At 41.5% G+C, this 27,323-nt stretch overlaps 1 protein-coding gene and 1 pseudogene across 1 annotated transcript; one reads left to right on the top strand and one right to left on the bottom strand.

Annotated features, from left to right (window-relative positions):
* Window positions 1-7,465: 7,465 nt before the first annotated feature.
* LOC121800881 lies at window positions 7,466-24,562 on the top strand (annotated as a pseudogene).
* A 152-nt stretch (window positions 24,563-24,714) lies between these two features.
* LOC121799235 (selT-like protein) lies at window positions 24,715-27,323 on the bottom strand. The gene is made up of 4 exons (XM_042198562.1): window positions 27,127-27,323; window positions 26,681-26,745; window positions 25,892-26,210; window positions 24,715-25,026 (listed from the first exon to the last, which is right to left on the bottom strand). The coding sequence occupies exons 1-4, from the start codon at window positions 27,310-27,312 to the stop codon at window positions 24,931-24,933; spliced, it is 666 nt and encodes a 221-aa protein (XP_042054496.1). The 5' UTR covers window positions 27,313-27,323; the 3' UTR covers window positions 24,715-24,930.

Raw genomic sequence — 27,323 nt, 5'->3', positions numbered from 1 at the left:
ATTTGTGTTTTACATTATTGCAGATAGTATGACGTGGTGTGTCAATTTATATTGGGGTGGAAAGATAATTCCCGGAGCAGTTATTTCGTATGATCCTCCTTTTGCTAAAGGATTCATTATGTTGGATGAAACAATTTCGTACGATGAGCTTGCGGAAAAAATTTGTGAAAGGATGGGGATAAGCATATATGAAAACAATATTCAAATAATATGGAAACGTACTATATGCTTTGGATCCGGAGTCACGTTTATAGGTGTTCAATTAGAAGAAGTATGCATGCAACTAATGTTTAGTGAGAGTATGGTTATTGGAGGTGTAATTGAATTATATGTTGAGTATTCGGCAATTACTCAACATCATAGTCATCATGTCATAAGTTATGATGCTGGTACGTCTACGAGAGCCCAAGAACCATATTTTGCTGCAACACAAGATTTTGATGTTGGTACGTCTACGAGAGCCCAAGAACCATATTTTGCTGCAACACAAGATTTTGATGTTGGTACGTCTACAAGAGCCCAAGAACCATATTTAGCTGCAACACAAGATTTTGAAGCTGGAGGCGTGCATTTAGGGGAACGTGACAATTGTGATGTGGTTGAGGACATAATAGGTCCTGATAAAGCCGACTTTCTTGATCCACAATCACCTTATTATTCTGAAGATTCCGACACGGTTAGTACAGACTCAGATGGTGATCCGTCGGATGATGAACAATTTGTTGCTTCAAGACCATCCATTCCACTTAGAGAAACAGCAGTTGGAGAAACATCAGTTGGTGGAAGGGCAGTTGGAGGAAGAGTAGTTCCACAGTTCCCACAGCCTGGAATCAACTACTTTCGCACCTTACCAGGTCCATATGATAGTTTTGATCCCAAAAACTTTGAGCGTGATGATTCCAGTGTGCATTATTGGAGTGAAAAAGATCCTACCAATGTCGGTTTGCATACTAAATTTAGAACGAAGTTGGAATTGAAGGCAGCTGTGACTCATTGGCATTGGAAAAAATCCGACAATATACAGTTATTGAAAGTAAAGGAAAGAGATGGCATGCAGTTTGTAAGTGGCCACAAGGAAATCCGAAAGATACGTCCTTACCTAAATGTTTGTGGGAGTGCCGAGCAACACTGAGGAAGCATGATGAACACTGGAAAATTAGAGTGTTCAGCACTGCTCATACTTGCATGGGGGATCGTAACTATAATGGCCACGCTAATCTTTCGTCGGGTATGATAGCGTTGAGTGTTCGCCATCAGATAGAAAACGATCCTTGCTACAAGGTAAAAGCAATTGTGGCGGATATTGAAAATAGATTTCATGTCAAAGTTAGTTACAAGAAAGCATGGTATGCTCGGAGGACAGCGATTGAGCTTGTATACGGTGGATGGGAGTGGTCGTTCAAAGTTTTACCAGCTTATTTGAATGAAATGCAAAGACAAAATCCTGGCACAATTGTGGAATGGATGCACGATGACATATTAAGCAATGGTATGAACAAGGTATTCAAGTACGTATTCTGGGCTTTTGGACCAGCTGTGGAGGCTTTTCAACTATGCAAACCAGTTTTAACGGTTGATGGAACTCATCTACGTGGACGATGTCGAGGTAAAATTCTTATTGCCGTTGGATTTGATGCTAATAAGAAATGTTTGCCTGTTGCATATGCCATTGTTGATGAGGAAACCAAAGAAAGTTGGAATTGGTGTATGGAACGCATTAGACTTCATGTAGCAAAGCATGAAATATGTGTCATATCTGATAGGCATGTGGGAATCATAGATGCAATGAATTCTCCCATATGGAAAGAAGAACCCAATGTGGGTCATCACAGATTTTGCTTGGTACATGTTAGAAAGAATGTTTTGCAGAATCACAAAGGTATCATGGTCAAAAGACTTGTTTGGAAAATTGGTATTGCTACCAAGAAGCGCAAGTTTAAGATCAGACGTCGTTTACTTCGAAACGTCAACAACGAGGCTTTGCAGTACCTTCATGCCGTGGAGTTAGAAAAATGGAATCTGGCGTATGACAAACACAAAAGATGGGGTGAGGTTTCCACTAATATGGTGGAATCTTACAACAATGTGTTGAGAGGCGCAAGACAACTCCCAATTAAAGCTTGCATTGATATGATATTCTGGAGGACAATAGAATGGTTCAATGACCGGTCAATTGCATCAACACAGTGTGCCACACCACTTACCCCGTGGGCGCATGAAAAGGTGTGCAAAAATGATGCAAAAGGTCAATTACATAATGTGAGAGCACCGAACACAATTGCAGGGCATTATGTGGTTCGAACAAAGCGTCGAATTGGTGGAAAGGGCGCTAATAAGTGGAAGGTAAAGTACTTGGAGTCGCACTGCAAATGTCAAAAGTGGCAGATGTGGAGACTTCCATGTTCACATGCAGCGGCAGTTGCGCGTTTTAGAAACGACAACATGCTGTCGCTTGTTGATCCCGTATACTGCACAAGTGTTTGGGTACACCAATATTCTACGGTGTTCAATCCACCCAGACACCAAGATTATTGGGCCGTGCCTGAATGGACTTTGCAATGTTCACGAGCTCAGTTAATGCCTAAAAGTCGCGGTCGATACCGTACTACTAGGATTCCTAATCAGATGGATGTCCGTGAAGCTGACCAGCCACGAGCCCGACGCCGATGTAAACATTGCCGTCAACCAGGTCACGACAGGCGCAACTGCCCGAATGCTCTTTCAAGGATGGATACTCAGTTGGTAGACGATGCCGCTGACGATTTTATGCCTCCACCTCCACCAAGGATGGATACTCAGTTGATAGATGATGCCGCTGACGATTCTTTGCCTCCACCTCCACCAAGATATGCAGTTCGAGGTCGTCATTCTGTCAGTCACACTGATGATGTCGATCACGATTTTATGCCTCCACCTCCACCAAGATCTGCAGTTCGAGGTCGTCATTCTGTCAGCCACACTGGTGGTACAGGCGAACACATCGGTCTCAGTGATGTCCCACATTCTCCACCTCGGTCTTCTGTGCGAGACGAATATTTTGGGGTTGATTTAGAGAATGTCGTTGTGCGAGAGACTCCTCCGTCTAGACTCTCAACCGCCAGAATCGGGAAGAGGATCCGTAGCTTTTTTACGCGGAAAAGGCAAGACAATTGAACGTATGCATTGTGTAATATTGGATTTCTGTATTTAGCAATATTTGGACTAATGTATAGGGTAATATTTGTATGTACTTATATATTGAATAATGATGAAATGATTAAAAGCGCTAACAGCGGTAGCGTTTTTTATTGAAAAACGCCGATGTGAGTGGCGTGTTTAAAGAGACGCCAACTGAATTGGTGTATTTTTACTTAAAAACGCCAACGTGATTGGCGTGTTTTTGCTAAAACACGCCAAAGGGACTGGCGTCTTTATTCAGAATGTCCGCATTCGTCGTGGAAAAAACGAGCAAAATAAACACCAACTTAGACACGCCAATGTCATTGGCGTTTTTAAAGAACACGCCAACTGCATGGGCGTGTTAACAAAAACGCCAACGGGAATGGCGTTTTTGTTCAGAACCGTCGTGGAAAAAAACTAGCAAAATTTCTTCTAACTTAAAAACGCCAACGTGATTGGCGTGTTTTAGCTAAAAGACGCCAAAGGGACTGGCGTCTTTATTCAGAATGTCGAAAAAACGAGCAAAATAAACACCAACTTAGACACGCCAATGTCATTGGCGTTTTTAAGTAACACGCCAACTGCATTGGCGTGTTAATAAAAACGCCAACGGGAATGGCGTTTTTGTTCAGAACCGTCGTGGAAAAAAACTAGCAAAATTTCTTCTAACTTATAAACGCCAATACCATTGGCGTTTTTCACAAAGACTTACATTACCAAATTTTCACAAAAACGCCAATATCTCTTTATTTGCCTGTTTTCATTTTCATTTCAACTAGGAAATAATAATTCAGACATCCAAAGACTTAATCATAAAGACTTAAAATCAATGAGTTCAAATCAAATGAAAAAACATCAATATCAAATTACACTAATATCAAGAGTTCAAATTAGTTCAATCGTCACGACGTTTCCGCATAAACAGACGTCATATCCCCTTCCCAATAGTGGATGTAGATCTAGGGATCCTTGAGGGAGGAGTATCTTGAACAACAGCGTTCTCAAGATCCTCCTGCACAGACGACCGCGGTGGAGAAGCGGGGACATCACTAAGGCCAATATCTTCTCCGGTACCACCGGTATGGCTAATAGAATGACGGCCTCGAAGTGCAGAGCTCGGTGGAGGTGGTTCCTCAAAATCATCATCGGAGTTGTGTACGAACTGAGATGACGACTCTCCGCGGGCGGTTTTCTGCTTGGTTCGTCGTTTTGCCTTTTGCCTTATGGGTACGTCCACGTACATTGCAGAGCGCTGCGAAGGAGGGTAGTCCATCAGCTGAGGCTCCCCGGATATCTGCAGTCCTTCTTCAACCATCCTCGAAATGGTTTCCATATCCGGACAGAAATGTCCTGTCGCAGCTCGGCCACTTAGAAAGTGGCGTATTTTGTGAAGCGTCTCCACTACAATTTTTCAAAGTTAAGTACATATCATAATATGAATTTAAATAAGTAATCAGGGTTTAGTTAAGTATAAATAATGTACCGTAAAGTTATGAGAAGATGCCGTTTCGTGGAATCCCTCTTCAGCATGCACGCCGGGTTTGGTTAAATACACCACAGTGATCTGGCGAAACCAATTCATATATTCTTCCGTTGCAACAGGCTCAGTACTGTCCTCCAGATCAGTCCATATCGTAAAGTGCCTGCTGTCCCACTCCTGTATATAATTGGCGTGCCATTGAACCCAATTTCGACCAGATTTTCCACGGCGATCCTGTTTCAAAAAATCAGAACCGTGGAACCGGGGGAGATCCGGGATATACGGTTGGACAATCCCGAATTGGCGCAACACTCGGTGTGGCAGGTGTGGCTCAGCCAGATTCCAACAAATAAGCGTTGTTATCGACATCCATATAGGACGACCGGCATCACAACTTTCCGGCAACTCCCGGTGGAGATAAGGCCTCCAAATAAACTACATGTGATACAAATTTTTCAAAATAATTTCCATAAAAACAAAAAACAAAAAACTAAAAACATTTTATAAATATATGAAGTACCTGATTAGGATGCATCATGGAGAACTGATCTCGGAAATTTTCAATACAATGTCCGGGTGCTTTTACATATGACGCCGGGCCATTCCATCTAAAAAATTTAAATTATGAGCGAAGAACACAAAAATTGATGAACATTACGTTTCAAAAATGAATAAATGAACAACTTACGCGCTTGCACATGGTAGATAGTCTGTATGCACAGGATCTAGCATCCTCGGTCTAATATTTGGGATTCTCTCCCAAGCCCAAAGTTGTAATAGAGTTAAGGCTCCCCCTACATCCGTCCTCTTAGCAACGGCCGCTTCACACAAATTGTGGTACAAGCAAGCAAGCGTCGCCCCACCCCAGCTATATGTAGAACACCGTTCTATATCCATGAAAAAGTGTAGGTAGAAGAACGGAATTTTATTTCCGGAGGCGTTGGGGATCATCAGACCACCAAGTAATAGCAGACAATATATACGAGCCCGCTGAGTATATATGTAGTGTTCGTGGTCACCAGACAGCTCAATCCTCAATTGGCGCGATAAGCTCGTCTGCTTAAAAGCCATTTCCTTCAACTCGGATGCGTCCGGTATGAATCCTAGAAAATCCAAACACCTGTCCGTCCAATATCCCGCTTCCGTCGGGGGGATGTAAGCTGTCAGAGCCTCTCCATCAACTTTCAGGCCCCATAAGACCTCCACGTCTTCCAGTGTCACAGTCGCTTCACCGACTGAAAAGTGAAACGTGTGAGTCTCTGGCCTCCAACGTTCAATCAGAGCTGTGATAAGATGGTGGTCAATGTCTTTTGGTTTACCACACCTTAATATACCTCCAAACCCCATCTGGTCCACTATTGCCAAGACATATTGATGGATGGGAACATCCCAAATTATTCCTTCATATCGTCGGCAGCGTACATATTCAGATGGAACTCCTGCCCATATATTGTTAGAGACGTGTTGTCTCTGAAAATATAATACAGATGGATCCACAGGACCACATGCAAGCCGACGACGAGAGGTTGAAGATGATGCCATAATTTACCTACATAATCCAAATTCAACAATAACCAACCATAACATTTAATCCAAATTCATAATCCAAATTCAACAATAACCAACCATAAACCATTTCAATAATTAGATACAATTTAATCCAATATCACAAAATTGAACACCAACATCAAATAATTCACTTACGCAACATTGCACATTCAAAATCATAAACCAATTCACCTACACAAAATTAACAATTTCAATTAACAATTCGCCCAACCTACCAATTTCAATTTTGTCTAACCTAACATTTTCAATTTGTCCAATTTCAATTTGACAAACCTAACAATATAAACAAATTTAACAATCTAAACTAATCAACATACATCAACCAAAACCCACATAAACCAAAACAATTTGCCCAATTTTTTAGCTATAACAACCCTAGGGTTTAGGTTTATAATCAAATTTATACACAAATTAACTTAAACCCAAACAATCCAACATAATAATCAACAATAATATCATTCAACCAATCTAAAATGCATAATATTTCTACTCAATTCACAACCCATTACAAACCCTAGCTATCCACCAATTACTCTAATAATGTAAAAGGTAAGCATACTAACCGAATAAAATAGATGAATTTGGGGGAGAATAGCACCGATTGATGAATGTAGGCCGAAATCACGGAGAGGAGGCGCGCCGCTGGAGAAATCGCGAAGGGTGTGTATGGTGAGATTTTCGCGATTTGGGGGAGGAACGCCTGCTATATGACCCTGAGTAAACACGCCACTCAGGTTGGCGTTTTTAATGATTTAGTAAATACGCCACTCGTGTTGGCGTCTTTTAGGAAAACGCCAATCTGTTCGTCGTTTCAACAACGATAACACGCCAATTACAAATGCGTTTTTTTATTTATACACGCCAACCAAGTTGGCATTTTTTATCGTAATTGCAATCGGAGAGAATACGCCCAAAATACGACACAAGTATAAAACGCCAACTACGTTGGCGTATTTACCTGAAAACACGCCAGTACTATTGGCGTTTTTACTTAAAGACACGCCAATTTCATAGGCGTTTTTCTCATTTATGGAATAGATAACAAAATGGGTACATTTATGTAATCTTTAGTGTAAACTCCCCCATAAACCCGATTTTCCCCGTGCTTACTATGTCTTCGATAGAGTGCACTTTGTAGCGTACAAACCGAGAAGTGAGTCCACCCATGTATTCTGATCTTTCCACTCTCAAACAAAACGCGAAGCTTCACGTCGAATTCAATTATACTCCAAACTCCGATCTTTCCTCGCCGACGATAAGCTCAACATCGCCATGTTCAAGAAACGCTTATTTCAGAAGACCGTTAATCGTCAAGAGGTAACAAAATTCATCTAATTTTGCTTTGACTTTCACTGTTTTTTCCCTCACTCAATTTTATCGAACTTGAATTGTGTGCGTGATTGATTCAGCGCCATGGAAAGAGTTCATTGTCTCCGGATGAATTGAATTTCCGGATAAATGTGCACTACGGAATTCCATCTACGGCGTCGATGCTCGCTTTTGATCCGATTCAGCGCCTACTGGCCGTTGGCACATTGTAGGGTTTTTTCTTATTTTGTTCTAGAGCTGAGATATCATTCCTTGAGTGTACTGAACTTTTTTTTTGTTCCGGGTTTGGGAGAGACGCATGACCCTCATGCGTCTCTCTTTTAATGAGACGCATGATGATTATGCGTCTTTCATAAAGACGCATGAGGGTCATGCGTCTCTCTTTTGTTTCGTTTTTTTAAAGACGCATGACCCTCATGCGTCTTTATGAAAGACGCATAATCATCATGCGTCTCATTAAAAGAGAGACGCATGAGGGTCATGCGTCTCTCCCAAACCCGGAACAAAAAAAAAGTTCAGTACACTCAAGGAATGATATCTCAGCTCTAGAACAAAATAAGAAAAAATCCCACATTGTAAGTTTGCGTCTGCTTTTCCTGATCAGTTCTCATTTCTCTTATTTAACTGTTCCTTGCGCTAGGAATTTCGTAAGTTGAGTTGCTATTGAATGTGAAAGTGAGTTTGATGTATATTATGCTGTGAAAGCTCTCTTTAGGGTGATAGCGGGTAACTCTCTGCTTAATTCTGTTGATTTTTGTGCTAATTGGTTGGATTGGTTGGTTGAATTTTGGCTTATAAGTATCATATGCTTGAGATTTGTTCTTGTATTTTCTCTGTATGAAGCTTGGTTGAGTTATCCTATATTTATCATATTCAGACTGAGTCTTTTTCGCAGTTTATCACTTTAGAGAGAGATGGCAGATTATTGAATCATTGTCAATTGTCAACCACTATTTGGTTTTCCTGTATCAGCAGCAATTAACCACATACCTTCTGATCTCGTGAATCTGATTCATAATATTTGTTCACAGGGATGGCAGGATCAAGGTAATTGGTGGTGATAATATTGAAGGACTTAAGATTTCTCCAAAGCTGTTGCCTCTAAAATACTTAGAGGTCAGTTTCACGACTTTAGATGATCCCAACAGTTTTTGTTATAAGGCATATTAGTTTGAAATTTTTTCTCTCTCAAATTTTGTAGTGCTGATAGAATGTCATTTTCTGTTGGTGTGCGTATACTTAGTGATCTTGTTGTGTGTCTCTGTTAAGGGCTTCCTCCCTCAACAGCCCCGATCTCTCTCTCGGCGGCAATCCCACGTTCCGGCGCCCTGTTCAGGGTCGGCGGTTTGATCGAACAGATTGTGTGCGGGAGTCTTCCCCGTCAGGCAATCGAGTTCGAAGATTGTTTCACAAGTTATCAACAAGATGTTGGGCAATCAATATTTTTATTCCTTCCTTGGTTATGAACAAAATAGCCCTATTTATATTCTACGGACCCTAGGTTTGGTTCGACCTAATCCTAACATCGGGAAAGAACCAACAAGAAAACCCGACGGAGCTTCTAATTTACGCTCGACTCAATTGCAAAAATAATTAATAAAATATTCCCAAAATAAAATGCTAAGGTTCGACTCCTACTTAAAATAAAATAAAGATAATTATGGAAATCGCTACTTGGCGACGAAGTCGCCGAATCTGCTCGGAGGCTTCGCGTTCCTCGTCGGCCTCGACTTCGCGATGGAAGCTTCCGCACGCACTCCTTTTGTCCGCATGTCCTCTGCACTCTTCCTGCTCTGTTCCACCTCCCGCGTTGCTTGGGGTTCTACTGCCGGCTCCAGCATTGCTTGGGGTCCGGTTGGGATCGTATCAACCCCCCTCTCCATAGCAACATCCTTGTCCTCAAGGAAGACATTCGGAAACCTCCGACGAAGCGCCTCCACTGGTTCCCAAGTCGGCGACTCGGTACCGTCCGACCACCGAACCAAAGCGTGTTCCCCTGGCTGATCCCCATTCCAAAGCAGCCTCCTCTCCAGCACACGCACCGGGTACACCACCGGACGTTCCCCGAAAATTCAGACGGCAAATCACCCCGCGGCTCCTCTGAATCTCCAGCTACAAACGGGCGAAGAAGGCTCACATGAAACACGTTATGAATCCTGCTCCCCTCCGGTAGCCGCAGCCTATAAGCCACCTGCCCGATCCGCTCCATCACCTCAAATGGCCCGTGATATCGACGCGCCAATTTCGCTGACAATGGCCGCGCAACCGAATGCTGACGATACGGTTGAAGTTTGAGTAACACCATATCTCCCGCCACAAATTCCACATGTCGACGATGCTTATTCGCCGACTCTTGCATACGTTGCCGTACGCGAGCTAGATTCTTGCAAAGCTGAACCAGTAGCTCACTCCGCTGCCTGATCAGATCCGCCACTGACGGAGGAGTCGCGGCTAACGGCGGTGCAAACACCAGACTGGGCGGATCCCTCCCGTATAGAGCTTTGAACGGTGACGTGCCCAGACCCGCGTGATAGAAGCAATTAAGCGCCAGTTCAGCCCACGGTAGGAAATTAGTCCATTTAGAAGGGCGATCCCCAGCGAAAGCTCGCAGATACTGCTCGAGGCCCCTATTTCGTACCTCCGTTTGACCATCCGACTGAGGATGGTATGTCGTCGAAAAGTTCAACTTCGTACCACTTAGCCGCATAATTTCCTCCCAAATTTTATTCAAGAACACAGAATCACGATCCGAGACCAAGGTCTTGGGAAATCCATGATGACGCACCACCGTGTTAACAAATAAATGTGCGACCCGCAAGGCATCAAAACGTGTTGGCAGGGCTGCAAAGTGGGCGTATTTGGATAAACGATCCACGACAACCATGATGGCCGTGTACCCTCGCGACGGAGGCAGTCCCGTAATGAAGTCCATCGAGACGTCCTCCCAAACCTATGACGGAATCGGTAATGGCTGTAACAATCCAGCCGGCTTTTGAGTAGAATACTTTGTAGTTTGGCATATAACACACGCCTCGACGAATCGTCGAATCTCCTTTTTCATGTTCGGCCAATAGAACTCGGCGGTAACGCGACGTAGAGTCCTTTCAAAACCCGGATGACCCGCCGATTGGGAGCAATGATATTCGGTCATGATCGGCGTACGCGCCGAAGACGGGATCCCACAAAAATCCGTCTGTTATAGTCAGTGTTGTTAGGGTCGCAGGGCACACCGGGTCGATGAGGTGAAAATTCGGGTCGTGGGTCGACGAGTCGACGGGGTCGAGAGACCCACAAAGCTAGGTTAATTTTTTTGCCTTTTAATATTAAATAAAATAAATATATTGCTCTAATGTTTATAATACATCAAATAATATAAATGTAGACGCAATTCATGTGAATAGAGATAAAATGGAAAATAGAAATGATCAAAATATCAAAACAATTCATAAGTCATAACACAATAAATAATTGAAACCATTGTCTGAAAATATCAAAACAAATGAATATATGAAGGGTGGCAGCAAAAGATCTTTGAATTGTTTATTTGTTTAGGAATGAAGAGGCCGAATTCTAAAGTGTAGAAAGTAGGTTTGAAAAGTTTGATGTGGTGCATGCATATATATAGAGAATTGTGATTGAGAGAGACAGAAAATATGTGAGAGATTTGAGAAAATCAGAGATAACATGTGTTTAGGGCGACCCAGGCGACTCACTCGACCCAGGCGACCCACTCGACCCAGGCGACCCAGCGGCGACCTTGTATCTCGATCAACCCACCCATGTTGGGGCGGTGATGGTCTCGACCCAGGCGACCCGAGTGACCCGAACGACATTTTGACAACACTGGTTATAGTAAACCAACCCATCCACCCACGATAAATGAGGTGTGGCACGTCCCTCGTTGATCTCCTTCATCATCTCACGCATCTCCGGAGACGACGCCGTCTCGCTGCGTAATAGATCAATCAGCTGCGGGACCGGACAGACGGCTGCTGTCAGGAGAGCCCCGTCGGCCTGCTCATCCTCGAGCTCCACGCCAGTGTTGTTAATTTGGCGTTCGGGTCGCTCGGGTCGCCTGGGTCGCCCGGGTCGAGACCATCACCGCCCCAACATGGGTGGGTTGATCGAGATGCATGGGTCGCGCTGGGTCGCCCGGGTCGGCGGGGTCGAGCGTTTCGGGTGGGTCGCCCTAACCAGGGGCGGACCCAGTAAGAGGTGGGGGAGGGCTTAAGCAACGTGGGAGCAAAAAGTTGCAGAGGAAAAAGAGAAACAATGGCGGCAGGCAGCGCGAGGAAGAAGACAATTGTAATAAAATTAATATAGTTATTATTATAATAAAAGCTTTCTTTATTGGGAGTTGTGGTATCGTACTTTCAAATGCAGTTATTAATGGAAAAATAAATGTGCTGTGTTAATTTTGGTCAAAGAAAAGTAAAATGTGATGTGTTAATTTAGATTTTTGTTTAGTGGACATAAAATTTCAAATTGACTACTTAGTTTTAAATAAATGATGGCCGATTAAATTATGGAAAATTTTGTTTAGTTTTCATAATATTTCATGTATACTAGTACATTATTATTATGTGAAATTAAGAATGAAAATATGAAAATATGAAAAATGTGCATTAATATTGTAATTAAATTTATATAGGATATTGTGATTTATTATATAGAATTAATTTTACTCACTACTTTATGATAACATTTTAATTTATGTATTGAACTAGTTTTATGTATAAAATTGTAACTAAATTTATATAGGAGTACTACCTTCGTTTCTGAAAATTTGAAATTTATGAAACCGCGCATGTTTTATTAAACAATTATTAAAGTAAACAAAAGATAAAACAAAAAGCGATTAAAGCATTCTTAGTGGAGAATGAGTTCTACTTCATTAGAGAAAAATAAAATTTCTTAAAATAGAAACTTTCTAATTTTAAGTGTTGAAACAAAATAGAAATAATTTCTATTTTTAAAAGTCAAAGATAATATAATAAAGCCCCTACAACCAAAATTTTCTCGTATTTTAAGTGTTGGAGCCATCTCACAATACTAGAGGCAACACAAATACTCGAGATCATGCCTCAAGCTCCAAGTCTACTCGTATTCTTGTGGATGAAGATGAAGAGAATGAAGATATAAACTTGGTTGGAGCAGAATTTGATGAAGGAGAAGATGACTATCATCTAAGTGCAGATGATATATAACTTTCTTTTGACATTTTCAGATAATGGGTTCAATTATTTATTTTGTGTTATACTTATGACTTATGAATTGTTTTGATATTTTCTATTTTCCATTTTGTCTCTATTTACATGAATTACGTCTACATTTATATTATTTGATATATTATAAACATTAGACTAATATATTTATTTGATTTAATATTAAAAGGCAAAAAAATTAGCCTAGATTAGTGGGTCTCTCGACCCAGTCGACTCGTCGACCCGCGACCCGAATTTTCACCTTATCGACCCGGTGCGACCCTCGACCCTAACAACACTGCTCCACGCTCGCTCCACTGATCTCGGAGACCGCGTCGCGTGGGTCAGCGCGGCGGGAAAGGGCGTCCGCCGCACGATTAGTAGTGCCTTTTTTGTATTCTATCCTGAATTTGTACCCCATTAACTTTCGCACATAGAGCTGTTGATCCGGGGTTTGGACCACCTGCTGTAGTAGCTCCTTTAAGCTCTTTTGATCGCTCTGGATCACGAATTCACGCCCCAAGCGGTACTGGCGCCACTTTTGTACCGCCTCCACGATCGCGTACAACTCCTTGTGATACGTAGAAGGCACCCGACGTCGAGGACCCAACTTCTTGCTGAAGTAAGCTATGCGATGCGCATCCTGTAACAACACTGCCCCAATGCCCACATCAGACGCGTCCGTCTCTATACAGATCTGCCGGTCAAAATCCGGCAAACGAAGAACCGGTGCCGAGGTCATCGCTATTTTCAAGTTCCCGAAGCTCGTCTCAGCGTCAGTAGACCAGTTGAAGGAATCCTTCTTGAGCAACTCGGTCAACGGAGCCGCAATCATAGCGTAGCCTGCAATAAAACGACGGTAGTAGCCCGTCAAACCCAAAAAGCCTCGGAGCTGCTTCACAGACTTGGGTTTCGGCCAGGCTGTCATGGCTGAAATCTTACTCGGATCGGCTTTCACCAGTCCTTCACCGATTAAATGCCCCAAATACTCCACCGTGGGGCTACAAAAAGAGCACTTCGACAACTTCACGAAGAAACTGTTCTTCTGCAACACGTCCAGAACAGCGGCCAGGTGCTGCCGGTGCGCCTCCGTCGTCGGACTGTAGACCAAAATATCGTCGAAGAAGACGATGACAAACTTCCGGAGCATTGGTTGAAAAATAGCATTCATAGCCGCCTGAAAAGTCGAGGGTGCATTAGTGAGACCGAAAGGCATGACCAAAAACTCGAAATGGCCATCATGAGTGCGAACACGTCCTCGTCATGCATTCTTATCTGATGGTACCCCGAACGTAGATCCAACTTAGTGAAGATTCGAGCCTTCCCTAGCTCGTCAAAGAGTTCATCTGCGGTCGGAATTGGAAAATGATCTGGGACTGTTGCACTATTCAAAGCGCGATAATCGATGCAAAAACGAAACGTTCCATCCTTCTTCCTAATAAGGAGCACGGGCGACGAGAAAGGGCTGTTGCTTCGTTGAATAATACCCTGTTCAAGCATGTCTCTGACCTGTCGTTCAATTTCATTTTTCTGAAAATAAGGATAGCGATACGGTCTGACGTTGATGGGTTTCGTCCCTTGTATCACCAATTTCGTTTGCTTTGAAATGTGAGAGCAAAGCAGAGCCTCGCCATTCCCCACAATTACTCTAAACGGGCGTATAGGCGAAAGTGATAGGTGTAAGACCTCCACAATTCGCGGATGTATGAAATTCCGATCGCTCCCTGTATCAATCAAAACGCACACTTCCCGATCCTGAATTGTCCCTATCACCTTCAGCGGTCGTGATCGTCGACCCTCATGCATTGTATGGATGTGTGCTACCTCCGTGTCTGCGCCTTCCTCCGTGGTAAGTTTGTCTAATTCGCTGTCTTCTACCTCGTCTGACTCATCGGCATAGCAGAGGAGTCGCTGCTTGCACACGTGACCAACGACCCACTTCTCCGGGCAAAAGTAGCAGAGACCCAGCCTCGCACGCTCTGCCTTCTCAGCTTGAGACACGCGGATCAGAGGTTGGCGAGGGGGGTCGGGAACACCGCCCCGGGTAGGCTGCGGAGTCTGGTTGGCGGTAGTGTGAGTCGTCGGTTGGCTGGAAATCGGGCCCGTTTGATTTCGGCTATCTCTGTTCTGCCAAGGTCGACGAGAAGTCTGTTGTGGTGGCTGTCGATCGCCCAAAGAGTCAGCCAGTTCCAAGCTCAAAGCCATCGCCGCAGCCAGAGACGGCGGGCGATGGAGGCGCAACCGTTCTTGCATATCCGGCCTCAAACCTGCCACGAACAGAGTGAACAACTTTTTCTCCGGAATGCCCTGAACCCGGTTGAGATATTTTTCAAAAGTATCATGATACTCGAGCACCGACCCCGTTTGTGTCAATTTTGCAAGTAAGCCAAAATAGTCTTGAAAACTCTGTCTGTCAAAGCGATGTCGTACGTCCTCCAAAAACTCCTGCCACGTGACGAATTCATTGTTCGCACAATAGTTAAAGATCCACTCCGATGCCGGGGGATCAAACAATATCACCGCATAGTGTAATCGCTGTGCATCTGGCATCAATAGGTGATTAAAATAATACTGGACTCTCGACACCCAACTTGTCGCGTCAGAGCAATCAAATCGCGGTGCAGCCATCCTCACGCTGTCTGTTGTATCAGAGGCTGATTCCCGTGAGTGAAAGCGCTGGGGAGGATCCCAACATGACGGTGGGCGGTCAAAGGCCTGATTGAACCCGTCAAACCTGTTACGGGAAGAGCCCAACCCCGATTGGTCCCAGGCGTCGGTCGACCTGCGTTCTGGTGGCGAGGCTTATACCCTCTGTCCCACGCCTTCCTTTCCCGAACATCCCTATCCTCATACTCCTCCCAATCGTCATGTCTCGATGGAGGTTCTGTCTCGCGGGAGAGAATTGGTTCCAAATTCTCAAACCTCCGATCTGTCTCGTCCCTCCACACGTCCAATTTATCGAATCGATCCAACAATCGGTCCAGTTTAGTGTTAAAGGTGTCGCCGTGCTGCACCCCGTCCCCTGGTCCGGTCTCCATCTCCAAATCTTCAAACGGGGGCTGATTAAACCCACCCGTATCACGGCGATTCGACGGCTGGCCACGTCGGGATTGACCCCAACCCGTCCTACCGTAGGTGTTGTAGCGTCTCATGAGTTCCAATGCAAGCACCAGATGTTAAGGGCTTCCTCCCTCAACAGCCCCGATCTCTCTCTCGGCGGCAATCCCACGTTCCGGCGCCCTGTTCAGGCAATCGAGTCTTCCCCGTCAGGCAATCGAGTTCGAAGATTGTTTCACAAGTTATCAACAAGATGTTGGGCAATCAATATTTTTATTCCTTCCTTGGTTATGAACAAAATAGCCCTATTTATATTCTACGGACCCTAGGTTTGGTTCGACCTAATCCAAACATCGGGAAAGAACCAACAAGAAAACCCGACGGAGCTTCTAATTTACGCTCGACTCAATTGCAAAAATAATTAATAAAATATTCCCAAAATAAAATGCTAAGGTTCGACTCCTACTTAAAATAAAATAAAGATAATTATGGAAATCGCTACTTGGCGACGAAGTCGCCGAATCTGCTCGGAGGCTTCGCGTTCCTCGTCGGCCTCGACTTCGCGATGGAAGCTTCCGCACGCACTCCTTTTGTCCGCATGTCCTCTGCACTCTCCCTGCTCTGTTCCACCTCCCGCGTTGCTTGGGGTTCTACTGCCGGCTCCAGCATTGCTTGGGGTTCTACTGCCGGCTCCAGCATTGCTTGAGGTTTGGTTGGGATCGTATCAGTCTCTCTTATGTTGTTAATATGTTTGAAAATTATAGTTTTCTACTTCTCTTTTGCAGTTTCTGCAAAATCAAGGCTTCATAGTTAGCATTACAAGCGACAATGATATTCAGGTATGCGTATTTCTCTTGATATTTCATTATTGGTCACTGAAAACATGCTTCAGATATCTGGTTATCTGGAATCACAACTCAGTGTCTTAGTACTCATTAAAATGTACACATCATAATCCACATTGTTATAAAGTAAATCCTTTACATTCTCACACATCGATCAGTTTGAAGCATCATTTTTTTGCTAAATAATTGTAGTATCATTCACTTTAGCTTTATAAATTTGATTAACTACCAAACTAGTTCTTTCATTTCAAGCAAAGCAACCTTTATTTTGAAACAATATTCATCTAAAGTGTCAGCGCAAATACGCAGTCCGAGTTGCTATGGTTGTATTGCAGTTTTGACGCGAATACTGAATCTTCAGAAAATAATTGTGCAGGTTTGGAGTCTAGAGAGGAGGTCAATAGCATGTAGCGTACAGTGGGACTCCATTGTAACTGCTTTCTCTGTAATCAATGGCTCTTGATTTATGTATGAATGGTTTAAAAGTCGATTATTATATATTGCAACTCTCCACCATGGAGATTGATTGACCTAATCTGTACTTTCTAGGTATGTTGGTGAAGAATACGGATTGATGTCTGTTTTGAAGTATGATGCAGACAGTGGACAGCTTATGCGACTGCCATATCAACTATCTTCAGATTTTCTTGCTGGTGAGTACTGTTGACAGTCTCGAATATTACTTAGGTGAAGACATGCTTCCCTTACTGTCAATTTATTTTGCTTTGTTGGTTCAGTAAAAGCCAGTTTGTAACCTTTAGGTTCTAACTGCTATTTTCTGTAAAAGTTCTTTTGAAGTCCTCGGAATTATTAGCTTACTTGTGACTATGGGTTGTTAAAGTTAAGTTAATTCTGCTTCATGACACTGTGCACATAAGACAGAAGCATGTTTCCCTCACTGGTCCAAAATGCCTGCCACACAAAAATAAAGACAGGCATGTAATATAATTTATTTTACAATGATAAATTACTGTTGTTAGCCAAGGTGAACGTGAAAGACATATTCTGTTTGATGTCCAATATTGCTTCCCTATCATGTTGGTGCCATCTGTAAATAATTTTTTCATACTCATTCAACAGAAGCAACTGGGATCCCAGTCTCCAGTGGTCAACCCATAGTCGGGATCCTTCCTCAACCCTATTCTTCCGGAAATAGGTAAGATACGATCATGCCCTGTTTTTCTTTTATTTTCTCCTGTCAAATTTGATGGAAACTATATGGATTAGGTGGATTTAAACTTTAAGATGAAAATTCTATTCTTCTGCAATGCTTAACAAGCTTCTATATCTGTAGGGTATTGATCGCTTATGTGAGTGGGTTGATTGTTCTCTGGGATGTGGTCGAAGCACAACCTGTTGTTGTTCGAGGTGATAAGGTCCTGCAATTGAAAAATAAAGTTTGTCCCCCAAATGATGGGGTTACTGATATTGTTGACGATGAACCTTCCCTTGACTTAGAGGAGAAAGAAATCAGTGCTCTCTGTTGGGCATCAACTGATGGGTCCATTCTCGCTATGGGATATGTGGACGGGGATATTTTGTTCTGGAATATGTCAAAAGATTCTTCCATAAAAAACCAAGAAGCTGGGATGTCCCCAAATGTTGTCAAGCTGCAGTTGTCTTCTTCTGAATAGAGGCTACCTGTTATTGTTTTACACTGGATGGACAACACTAAATCCAGTAAGCACCGAGAAGGTCAACTTCTTATATGGTGGTGATGAGATAGGCAGTGAGGAAGTTGTTACGGTAGGTTATCATCTTAACTCTTTAAAGATATTTCATTCAGTTAAGATTATTTATTCAGTATAATTGTTGATACTCTTAGGTTAATTATTGGACTTATCAAACATGGGGGTTCCAAATATGATTTGAAACCTGCAAAACTTTTGTGTTTCTTTTTGTCTTTTCTGCCTTATGATATGCAGAGAAAATTTATCTGGAATAATAGAGGGTGTGTATTCGACATATGTGGATTGATTGAAGATTGTGTTTGGTAAATGTCAGCAATCTAATGAACTTAAATAGCTTATGAAAAACAATTAGGTTATACTTATTTAGTTTTATCTTTTCAATTTCATAATGTAGACCCAGCTTTCGTACAGATTACAAACTGAAGCCACCTATGCCTCTGCATATGCGAGGTTTTATTATTTGATCTGCCATACACCTACTAGATTCACAATACAATCTCCTCTAGCAGAAATTTGAGATGATGATAACACTAGTCAGTAGTTTGAGATGTTCTCAGAAACTCCTTTTGGGCAGGTTCTAAGTCTTGAATGGTCATCTGGAATGGAAGCAGTGAGATGCACTGGCCGTACTGACGTCACACTTAATGGTTCTTTTGCTGATATGATTATTGTTCCAACTGCTGGTACAACTGGGAATTCTACACATGCTTCTCTGTTTGTATTGTCAAACCCTGGTTGTATACGTATATACTCCTCAGAGTTGCAGCCTGGGAAGAATGTACCTGTCTCTGCTGTAAACTTTCCAGCTACCATACCCACGGTTGATCCTTTGATTACAGTGGCAGAGCTTTTTTATGTAAATGGAAGCACAGAGGGCCTAGGATTGGAGGTGATAATGTTTGTACATTATCCTGATTCGTCCTGGTTTATTTTAATGGTTCTTATCCTTACTTCTTACCGACTAGTCTGTGTATAATTAGATAGCTGTAGCAAGTCCAACATTAACATTGCCTGGAAATAAACGGTGGTCCTTAACTGGAGGTGTAATAAATCCGCTGTCACTTGGAAAAGATTACAAGGTCCAGAAACTGTATGTAGCTGGCTATGATGATGGATCAGTTCGAATATGGGATGTTACTTATCCAGTTTTTTCTCCTCTCTGTGTTTTGACAAATGAGGTTAGAATTTAGTTGATCTGTAGAGCTATAAAGTTAATCTTCAAACTTGATGTCAGATTTTTTATAAATGACAGGCTAACAGTGAAGATCTGGTTGATTCTGGTGGCTCATTGACGACAGTTGATTTATGCTCCTCCACGTTGAGATTAGCTGTTGCAAATGAATGCGGTCGGGTTAGAAATTATTCTTAAAGTTGTTACATGCTCGGAAAGAAAAGCTTTCTCTCAGTGCACTATCCTTTCTTGTCTTTGATTGTTCTCAAGCAGGTTGAAATTTACGAACTCTGCAGCAGCAATGAGACAACCATCCATTTTGTCACAGAAACAAAAACTGAAGGTAAATTAACCTTTGATTTACAGTTTCTTTTGATGGCGCATGTCATTAGAAATATGTTTTCCGCTTGAGACAAATCTGGTGCCATGCATATCCTCCTTGTTTAACTTGCTTCTAGTCAATATTCAGATATTTTGTATGACAGTATGATATGAAACTATGAGAGTATTAAGTAAGAGAGATTCCTAACTCATTTGCTATTTTCCTTTAGAAACATTGTCTTCCGGTCTTTTTGAAGGAATGGCAAGCAGTATGGAGTAGAGCATGTTATTATTCCCTAAGTTCCATGAATTTGGAGAATCTACATAACTATCAGGTTTAACAATTGAACATAATACTTGACATGATAAAACGTCTAAAACTTGAAAACTGTTATGTCGGTCTATGAGTTTTATGTTTTTCCCTATTATTTGACAAAGTTAAATTGAAGATATCGGCATGCTGAGAGGACAATTTCATGAAGGCCATAATCTGGCTTTTTTTCCTTGATATTTATCATGACTCCATGCAGTTCGCAGTTCTGCTCAAGTTCAGGAACCCAGGTGTGGAGCTGTTTTCAATCTTCATAAATCAGGAGTTCAGGCACTAAAATTTATAAACCAAGGCTCCAGACTTATCGTTGTACATGAATCTTCTCGATTAAGTAATAAGTTATGGTTAGGGGGTGTCCAAATGGGCATCTGTACCCGAAATTTTGGGTACCAGCACCGGAGAAACCACATATTCTGATACACGAACCCGACCCGAAGTGCAACGCGGGTACCCCGAAAACCCGCATCGGGTATAACACCCGATAGGTTCGGATACCCACACCCTTCGATTATTTTGACAAGACGCCATTGGTTTGTCCCAACCAAGATGACTCATTACTAAAAATGGAAACACCCTTCTCTCTACTTTATTCCATCTCTCTTACTTTACAAACTCCACTTCACACACAAAATAAAGTTGCATAAATTCTTGTGCCGCCCAAGGAAGGGGTCATCTTCCTTGGGACGGAGGGAGTACTAATTATAGCTGTGCGTGGGTAATTGGGTATACCCGCAAAGCTTAAATACCACCATATCCTGTCCCGGCCAGCATCCTGACGTTTTGTGGGTATCAGGTGTCCTATTTCCGGTCGGGTATTCCCTATACCGGATTCCCGTTTTGACAGCCCTACTTATAGTTATCATGTGCATGATACATTCTTACAGGCTTACGTGTACTGTTTCAGATTGCAGTGGTAAATGTGCAGTCATCATCTGTTGCGTTTATAACAGACTCTTTACAAACATCCCCAGTAATATCTGTAGCGTATAAAGCTTTTGAGTATGAAATGCCCAAGAAAAGAAATGAATCTGCACCAATAATTCCAGAGAGAGGAGAGTCTATATTCGTATTGACCAAGGAAGGAGGTATATATGTTATTGATGGCAATAATGGTAGCATGATTAGCTCAAGGCCAATACAGTTGAAGAAATCAACAGCAATTTCTTTGCATTTTATAGGTAAGTATATCATATTATAAATGATTTATTTTCTCTTCCTGTGATGAACCCCCTCACTTACTGGCCTTTTTGTTTTTCAGAAAACCAGACGACAGCTTGTAGTTTTGTAGATGAGCAACCGAACAAAAAGGACGATATACTGAAAAATGAGCCTTTGCTAAATGTTGATCAACGGAGTGAGAAATGTAAAAATGAAGACCATGCTCTGGATAAAAATCCATCTACATTAAGCTTGAAGGAGTTGCTTATTCTGGTTTGTTGCAGAGATAAACTACTCATATACCCTGCAAAGTCTGTGGTTCAAGTAAGTCTCACATTTTTCATCTTTCCTTTTGTTTGATGTTGTGTTTTTCTAACATGATTTGGTTGATCAGGGCCAAAGCAAATATATATACAAAGTCAAACTATCCAAGCCCTGTTGTTGGACTTCTGTGTTCCGGACAGATCATGTGGGTGGGTTGGCAGTATTCTACCAGACAGGAGAAATGGAGATCAGGTTTCCTGCCTTCTTTGAACTCCATCCAGCTGAGACTGTAGCTTTTATCAGAATACTTTACTTTAGAATTTGGTGTTCTGGATATCTCCTACCGAAGCTCACCGTCAATGGGACTCTTATGCAGATCTTTGCCTTATCTGGAATTGGTGAAAGAATTTTCTTTACGGTCACAGTTAAGGTGGAACTTCAAGCCAAACTTGGAAAGGATGATCAGCTCTGCCGAAAACTTACACATTGCATTGGTAATTATTATAAATGGCCTATTCTGCGAGTACTAGCTCCGTCCCACTCAAGATGTCCACCTTCTCGTGGCACGGGATTTTAGGAGGAGTTGTTAGGTGGAGTAAGTAGAGAGAAAAAGGTAGTTGAATATTTTAATGAGAGAGGGGAGAGGGTTTTATTTCCAAATATAAAAAGTGCATATCTTGAGTAGGACAAACTAAAAAGTGCATATTTTAATGGATTCATTGTTTGTAGTTCTGTTATGCACTCTATAAAAATGTCTTTTCTTATTGGATGTTCCACACAGGCAAATGGCTCCGAAGTGGCATTTGTTTCCCTTTTGGAGGGTCAAAATGACTTCAGGTATTACTCATGTTTTTACCATTTCGTCAGTACTTAATTGGTTGCTATACAATCATCAGAATGCAAAAAATTAATGAGGTTTTTATTTTCTTGGATCCCAGAATCCCTTCCCAGTCTTCATGATGAAGTGCTTGCAACTGCTGCCAATGCTGCGATCAGTATATCTTCTGATCGTAAGAGAAAAAAGGTTAAGAAGGCTGACTGACTGTTGTTTTCTCAGTGTTTATGTGTTTCAATTTTCAGTTTTGGTGGTTCTGATGGACTTTTTATTGCAGAGAGCTAATCCTGGCATTCTCGGTGGTATTGTAAAAGGATTAAGAGCACCAAAACCAAACAACGCTGATTCTAGTGCTGATTATGGTCACCTTGAAGAGATCTTCGAAAGGAACATAATTCCAGGGGCATTATCAACAGCAGATGAACCAGAAGCTATTGAGCTTACCATAGGTTTTACTCATCTCTGCCATTTTTTGAATAATTTTCTGCTATGGTACCTCATGTCTTAATCTGCTATCTTGCTTAGAGCTTTATCAGTGTTTTATGAATTCTTTCTTGTTTTGACCTATGTGGCTAACAGTACATGTTTACAGATGATATTGACATTGATGAGCCTGGGCCTTCGACATCTGCTTCACCCCACGAATTAGATAAGAAAAATAAAGGTATACGAGATGTTGTTTTGGTTGGCTATTTTTGTAATTTGGACAACTCTTGGAATAAAAGAGATTTCTACTATCTTGCAGACACAAAAACGGAACGACAAAAATTGTTTGATGATGATGTGGAGATTAAACCCAGAGTTAGAACGCGGGAAGAGATCATTGCTACATACAGAAAAACGGAGGTAATTTATGCCTTTGGTTCTTTCAGCTCTCACCCCTATATGCTATTTAATCATTTATTGATCGATCTGTGTTTCCATTTCCAGGATGCCTCGTCTGCAGCTGGACAAGCAAAAAACAAGCTTATGGAACGCCAAGAGAAGCTTGAGGTCACATATCTGCAAAAGAATGATCCTAAGCTTAAATTGTTTGTACTAATAACTTCAGGTAGATGATGACCAAGTAAAAAGAGTTAAGAAACAAAGAAATAAAATGCAGCAAATAGATGGTAACAAACCATAATAGGGGATGAAATAAACCAAATTAGAAGCTGGAATTAGTGAGGGTTTGTTTGGCAGTGTGACTAAGATATAAGCGAGATAAACTCGAAAGATAGTGATAGTGATAGTGATAGTGATAGTGATAGGTGAACCATGATAGACATCTTTGTCCACTTAGGTGGCGTTTGGTTGCCATGACTAATATCATGAGACTATCCATCTAGGATTAAGTTGTGGGATTATTTTAGTTGGAGGGGGGAGGCTATGACTAATTATCATGAGTCTATCCATTTAGGATTAAGTTGTGGGACTCAATCTTATGAACCAAACATGATACACATTTAATCATGAGATTTAATCTTGTCAACCGAACTCCCCTTAGAAATCTAGAATTATAAGAATAACCACACATTTTCACCCCTAGGAAATCAGTGTCGTTCCTCAGCGTATATGTTGGCGGAAGGTCCATATTGTTATTATCTCTTTTATATTTAAAGCAAAAGAGCTGTAACAGGGTGAGGGGCCTCACATATTGAACTCTAGACAAAAACTATTTCGGTTCTGATTTTTATATCCTTCCGTGATTTTTCATGATGCCACATACTGATTCATAACCAGTTTTGGGTATTTATTGATGTCTTCGTGGTAATTCGAAATGTGGGTTCAATAATCTAAGCCATGGATCATCCATAACAGAAGGCTATTCTCTTGTCTTTCTTCCTGCAGAAAATTAGTAGACGAACAGAAGACCTACAAAACGGAGCTGAAAACTTCGCCTCCCTAGCCAATGAGCTTGTCAAGGCAATGGAAAACAAGAAGTGGTATCAAATATAGAAACATTCTGGAAATTCGCCGTTGAGAATGCTGGATATGAGGGCAGGGCTTCGTTGCTACCACACAGCAGCATGGAACTCTTCTTTCTTTTTTGTAAATTACACAACTTCAGTAAGCACATATATGTGAAATCAGCCTACATGTATATCACGTCAGAGTGAATGAGGATTTTTATTTTTTTATGGCTAAATATTATGATTGTGAGAGTAATTTAGTCTCCACTTTTTTGCAGGAAATGCATTGTACAATTAGAATTGGCTTATGGGCTACCTGCCTCTATTTATTTATACCATTGTTGCGACTTGCTTTTCATTCATGCCCAGTATTTTGTTGTGATGGAATTCAATATGGAAACTGCTGCAAGATAGAAGCTCTAGGAGCATCATATGCATTTGTAAACGAGTACTAATGATCCAAATTGTACACACATCGTGCCATTTGAAAAAACCCAAAAGTTACAGATTAAAACTTGTGTTTAGCGACTATCATCTTATAACTCGCCCTTCTAAGACCCATCAACGATGAAAACCAGATGATCACTCTTGAATTAACAATCCTACGAGCATCACCGATAAAAATCAGATTATCACTCTTGCATTAACAATCCTTCGAGTAACGAGTTCTTTCAACTCTATCTCTCCAGGGAACCTATTCTCCTTAAGTTTAGAGAACGCCTGCATAAGAGAAACAACGGATTCAGGAATCATTTGGTAGAAAACAGTAATGTATGCAACCATTCAAACACCACCTGTTTCCAAAATATGACAAGCCTTACATTGAATTACTACAAACCAAAGCTTATGTTGTTAGAGCATCTCCAAGGGGGAAAGATATATTGAGAATGTATATTTCTCATTTACCTTCTCAAAAAGGTTATTATACCTTCTTAAAAAGTAATGGATTCCAAGGAAAGAAGGTATATTAGAAAAGCAAACAAAATAACTAACTTTATACATTTTTTATCAAGAAGAGGTAAAGATATCTTCTCAAAATGAAAGAAGGTATAATACCTCCTCAAATACCCTTTCCATTGGAGCATGAAATTTTATAAAGAAGAGGTAAATATGGTAGTTATTTCTCTTTACCTCTCCATTTACCCTCTCCCTTGGAGATGCTCTTATCCTAGATGGACGAAACCAACAAGTAACACCTTTTGCAATCACTAACTAGAGGGCAACATTGCACCTTTCGAGGGGCAAGGCACTAAAAAGTGATCACAACCACATCTACCGCCACAGTATATACAATTCAACTGCCAGAGAAAGTGATCACAAACCCTAATTATTTCTAATCTCACTATATCTTCAGCATATTACTAAACAGATTGCATCCCCGTAAATGCTATAGTTTCAAAATATAGGCAAATACTATGAAACATCAGATCCTTCCAACAGACTACAAAGCTAGAGAAGCAATATTTCCCAAAGCAAATACTTCCAGTATCAAGCTAAACAAGTTGATGATTGAAATTTATCAGCACAAACTACCAGCTGTTACATATTATTAACTATTACCGATGAGAGGTGGGAGGAACATTACCAGTTCACCATTACAGTACACTTCAAAAGCCCCAGAGTTTTGCAGGAAGGACTGAAGGAAGTTTCCAAGTAGCCAAGTGCTTGCCATGCTCCCAAATCTATTTGCACGCATGGAATAGTACCATTGGGGTGGTGCAGTAAATCCTAGCCTCGGAAAAATATGCTCACCACCCATTATGATGCCAATCACACCAAATTGTATCACCGGTACAACCTTGCTCAACATGCGCTTAGGCAGAGGAGGAGGATAATTTCCAAGAACAACATTGATCCCGGGAAACTGACTTTCTAACATATTCTTCATTGTGACTGCAGTCCCTCTGCCAAAATAGAAGCAGATAAATGTACTATTACAAGACAGGATAAACTTTATTTTTCATAGTCTTCAATCTCACTGACTTTCCATTCTTGATCATTCTGTAATCATCACGGTTATTCTTCCAACCTTCTCAACTCTCAAGCATATATTAACCATTCTCTGTTGTTCTCTTCAATAAACATCAACCATAGGTCCATAACTAGTGAACTTCGATAATAACTGAATATATATACTCCTTACGTCCCATAGAAATAGGCCATATTTCCTTTTTCGATTGTCCCATAGAAATAGTCCATATCCATTTATGGTAACTTTTTTCTCCTTTTTTATTTTATCATTTATGGACCCCGCCATCCACTACACAATTTCAACAACCTTTTCTCATTCTCTTACTTTCCCAATTACATATTAAAACCCGTGTCAAATCTAAATGGTCTATTTCCATGGGACGAAGAGTTTATGTATGAATACCTGTAAGAACAAGATGAACAGAAGTCAATGCTAACAGTGTTTCCATAACCAATCCCACTTGGTTTCTGAACCAAAAAGGAAAAGAAAAGAAGTGTGTTAGTATTGAATAGTTAACCCTATCCTCATTAATAGATGAGTCCACACCATCTCAATCAAAATAAGGGAGTTAAACAAAACCTAAGACCGCGAACGAAGGAATAATACAAAAATCTAAACAAATGATTCTCTCATAACAATTCGAGCACAGTAATCAGATCAGTAGAAGAAACTTAATTTTAATTGATATCCTGTAATTGTATTATTGATCGGAGAACTTCACTTAATTTCAATTCGATTACAGTAATATCACGAACAGAAGTCAATGCTAACAGTATAATCGATCACAGAACTTCACCTAATTTCAATTCATATCCTCAAATTGTTGTTGATCAAAGTCAAAGTTAAACCTGAGTAGTAAATTCCAGGGGCGTATGCTGTGGCTGGATCAGTGGCTGCGAATCGGCGTGGAGGTGGTGGTGGTGGTGGTGGTGGTGAGCGGCGGGCTTCACCGGCGCCGGAGAGAAGAGGCTGAAGATATCGGAGCAAAAGAGGAAAAGGGGGAGACCTACCAACAGAAGCTGTGCCCGATCCATATTTGTGACCC

This window comes from Salvia splendens, chromosome 4 (genome assembly GCF_004379255.2).
Source record: "Salvia splendens isolate huo1 chromosome 4, SspV2, whole genome shotgun sequence".
Taxonomy (NCBI): domain Eukaryota; kingdom Viridiplantae; phylum Streptophyta; class Magnoliopsida; order Lamiales; family Lamiaceae; genus Salvia; species Salvia splendens.
The sequence above is the reverse complement of the archived record's forward strand: the minus strand, read 5'-3'. Positions and strand labels throughout refer to the sequence as shown.

Bases quoted from the DNA above. Each gene is read 5' to 3' on its own strand.
- LOC121799235 (XM_042198562.1), bottom strand. From the start codon at position 27,312: ATGGATCGGGCACAGCTTCTGTTGGTAGGTCTCCCCCTTTTCCTCTTT. The intron at 26,746-27,126 runs GTTTAACTTTGA...TTTTTGGTTCAG, and splicing joins CCCTGGAATTTACTACTCAG to AAACCAAGTGGGATTGGTTA. The intron at 25,027-25,891 runs GTAATGTTCCTC...TCTCTTATGCAG, and splicing joins TGTACTGTAATGGTGAACTG to GCGTTCTCTAAACTTAAGGA.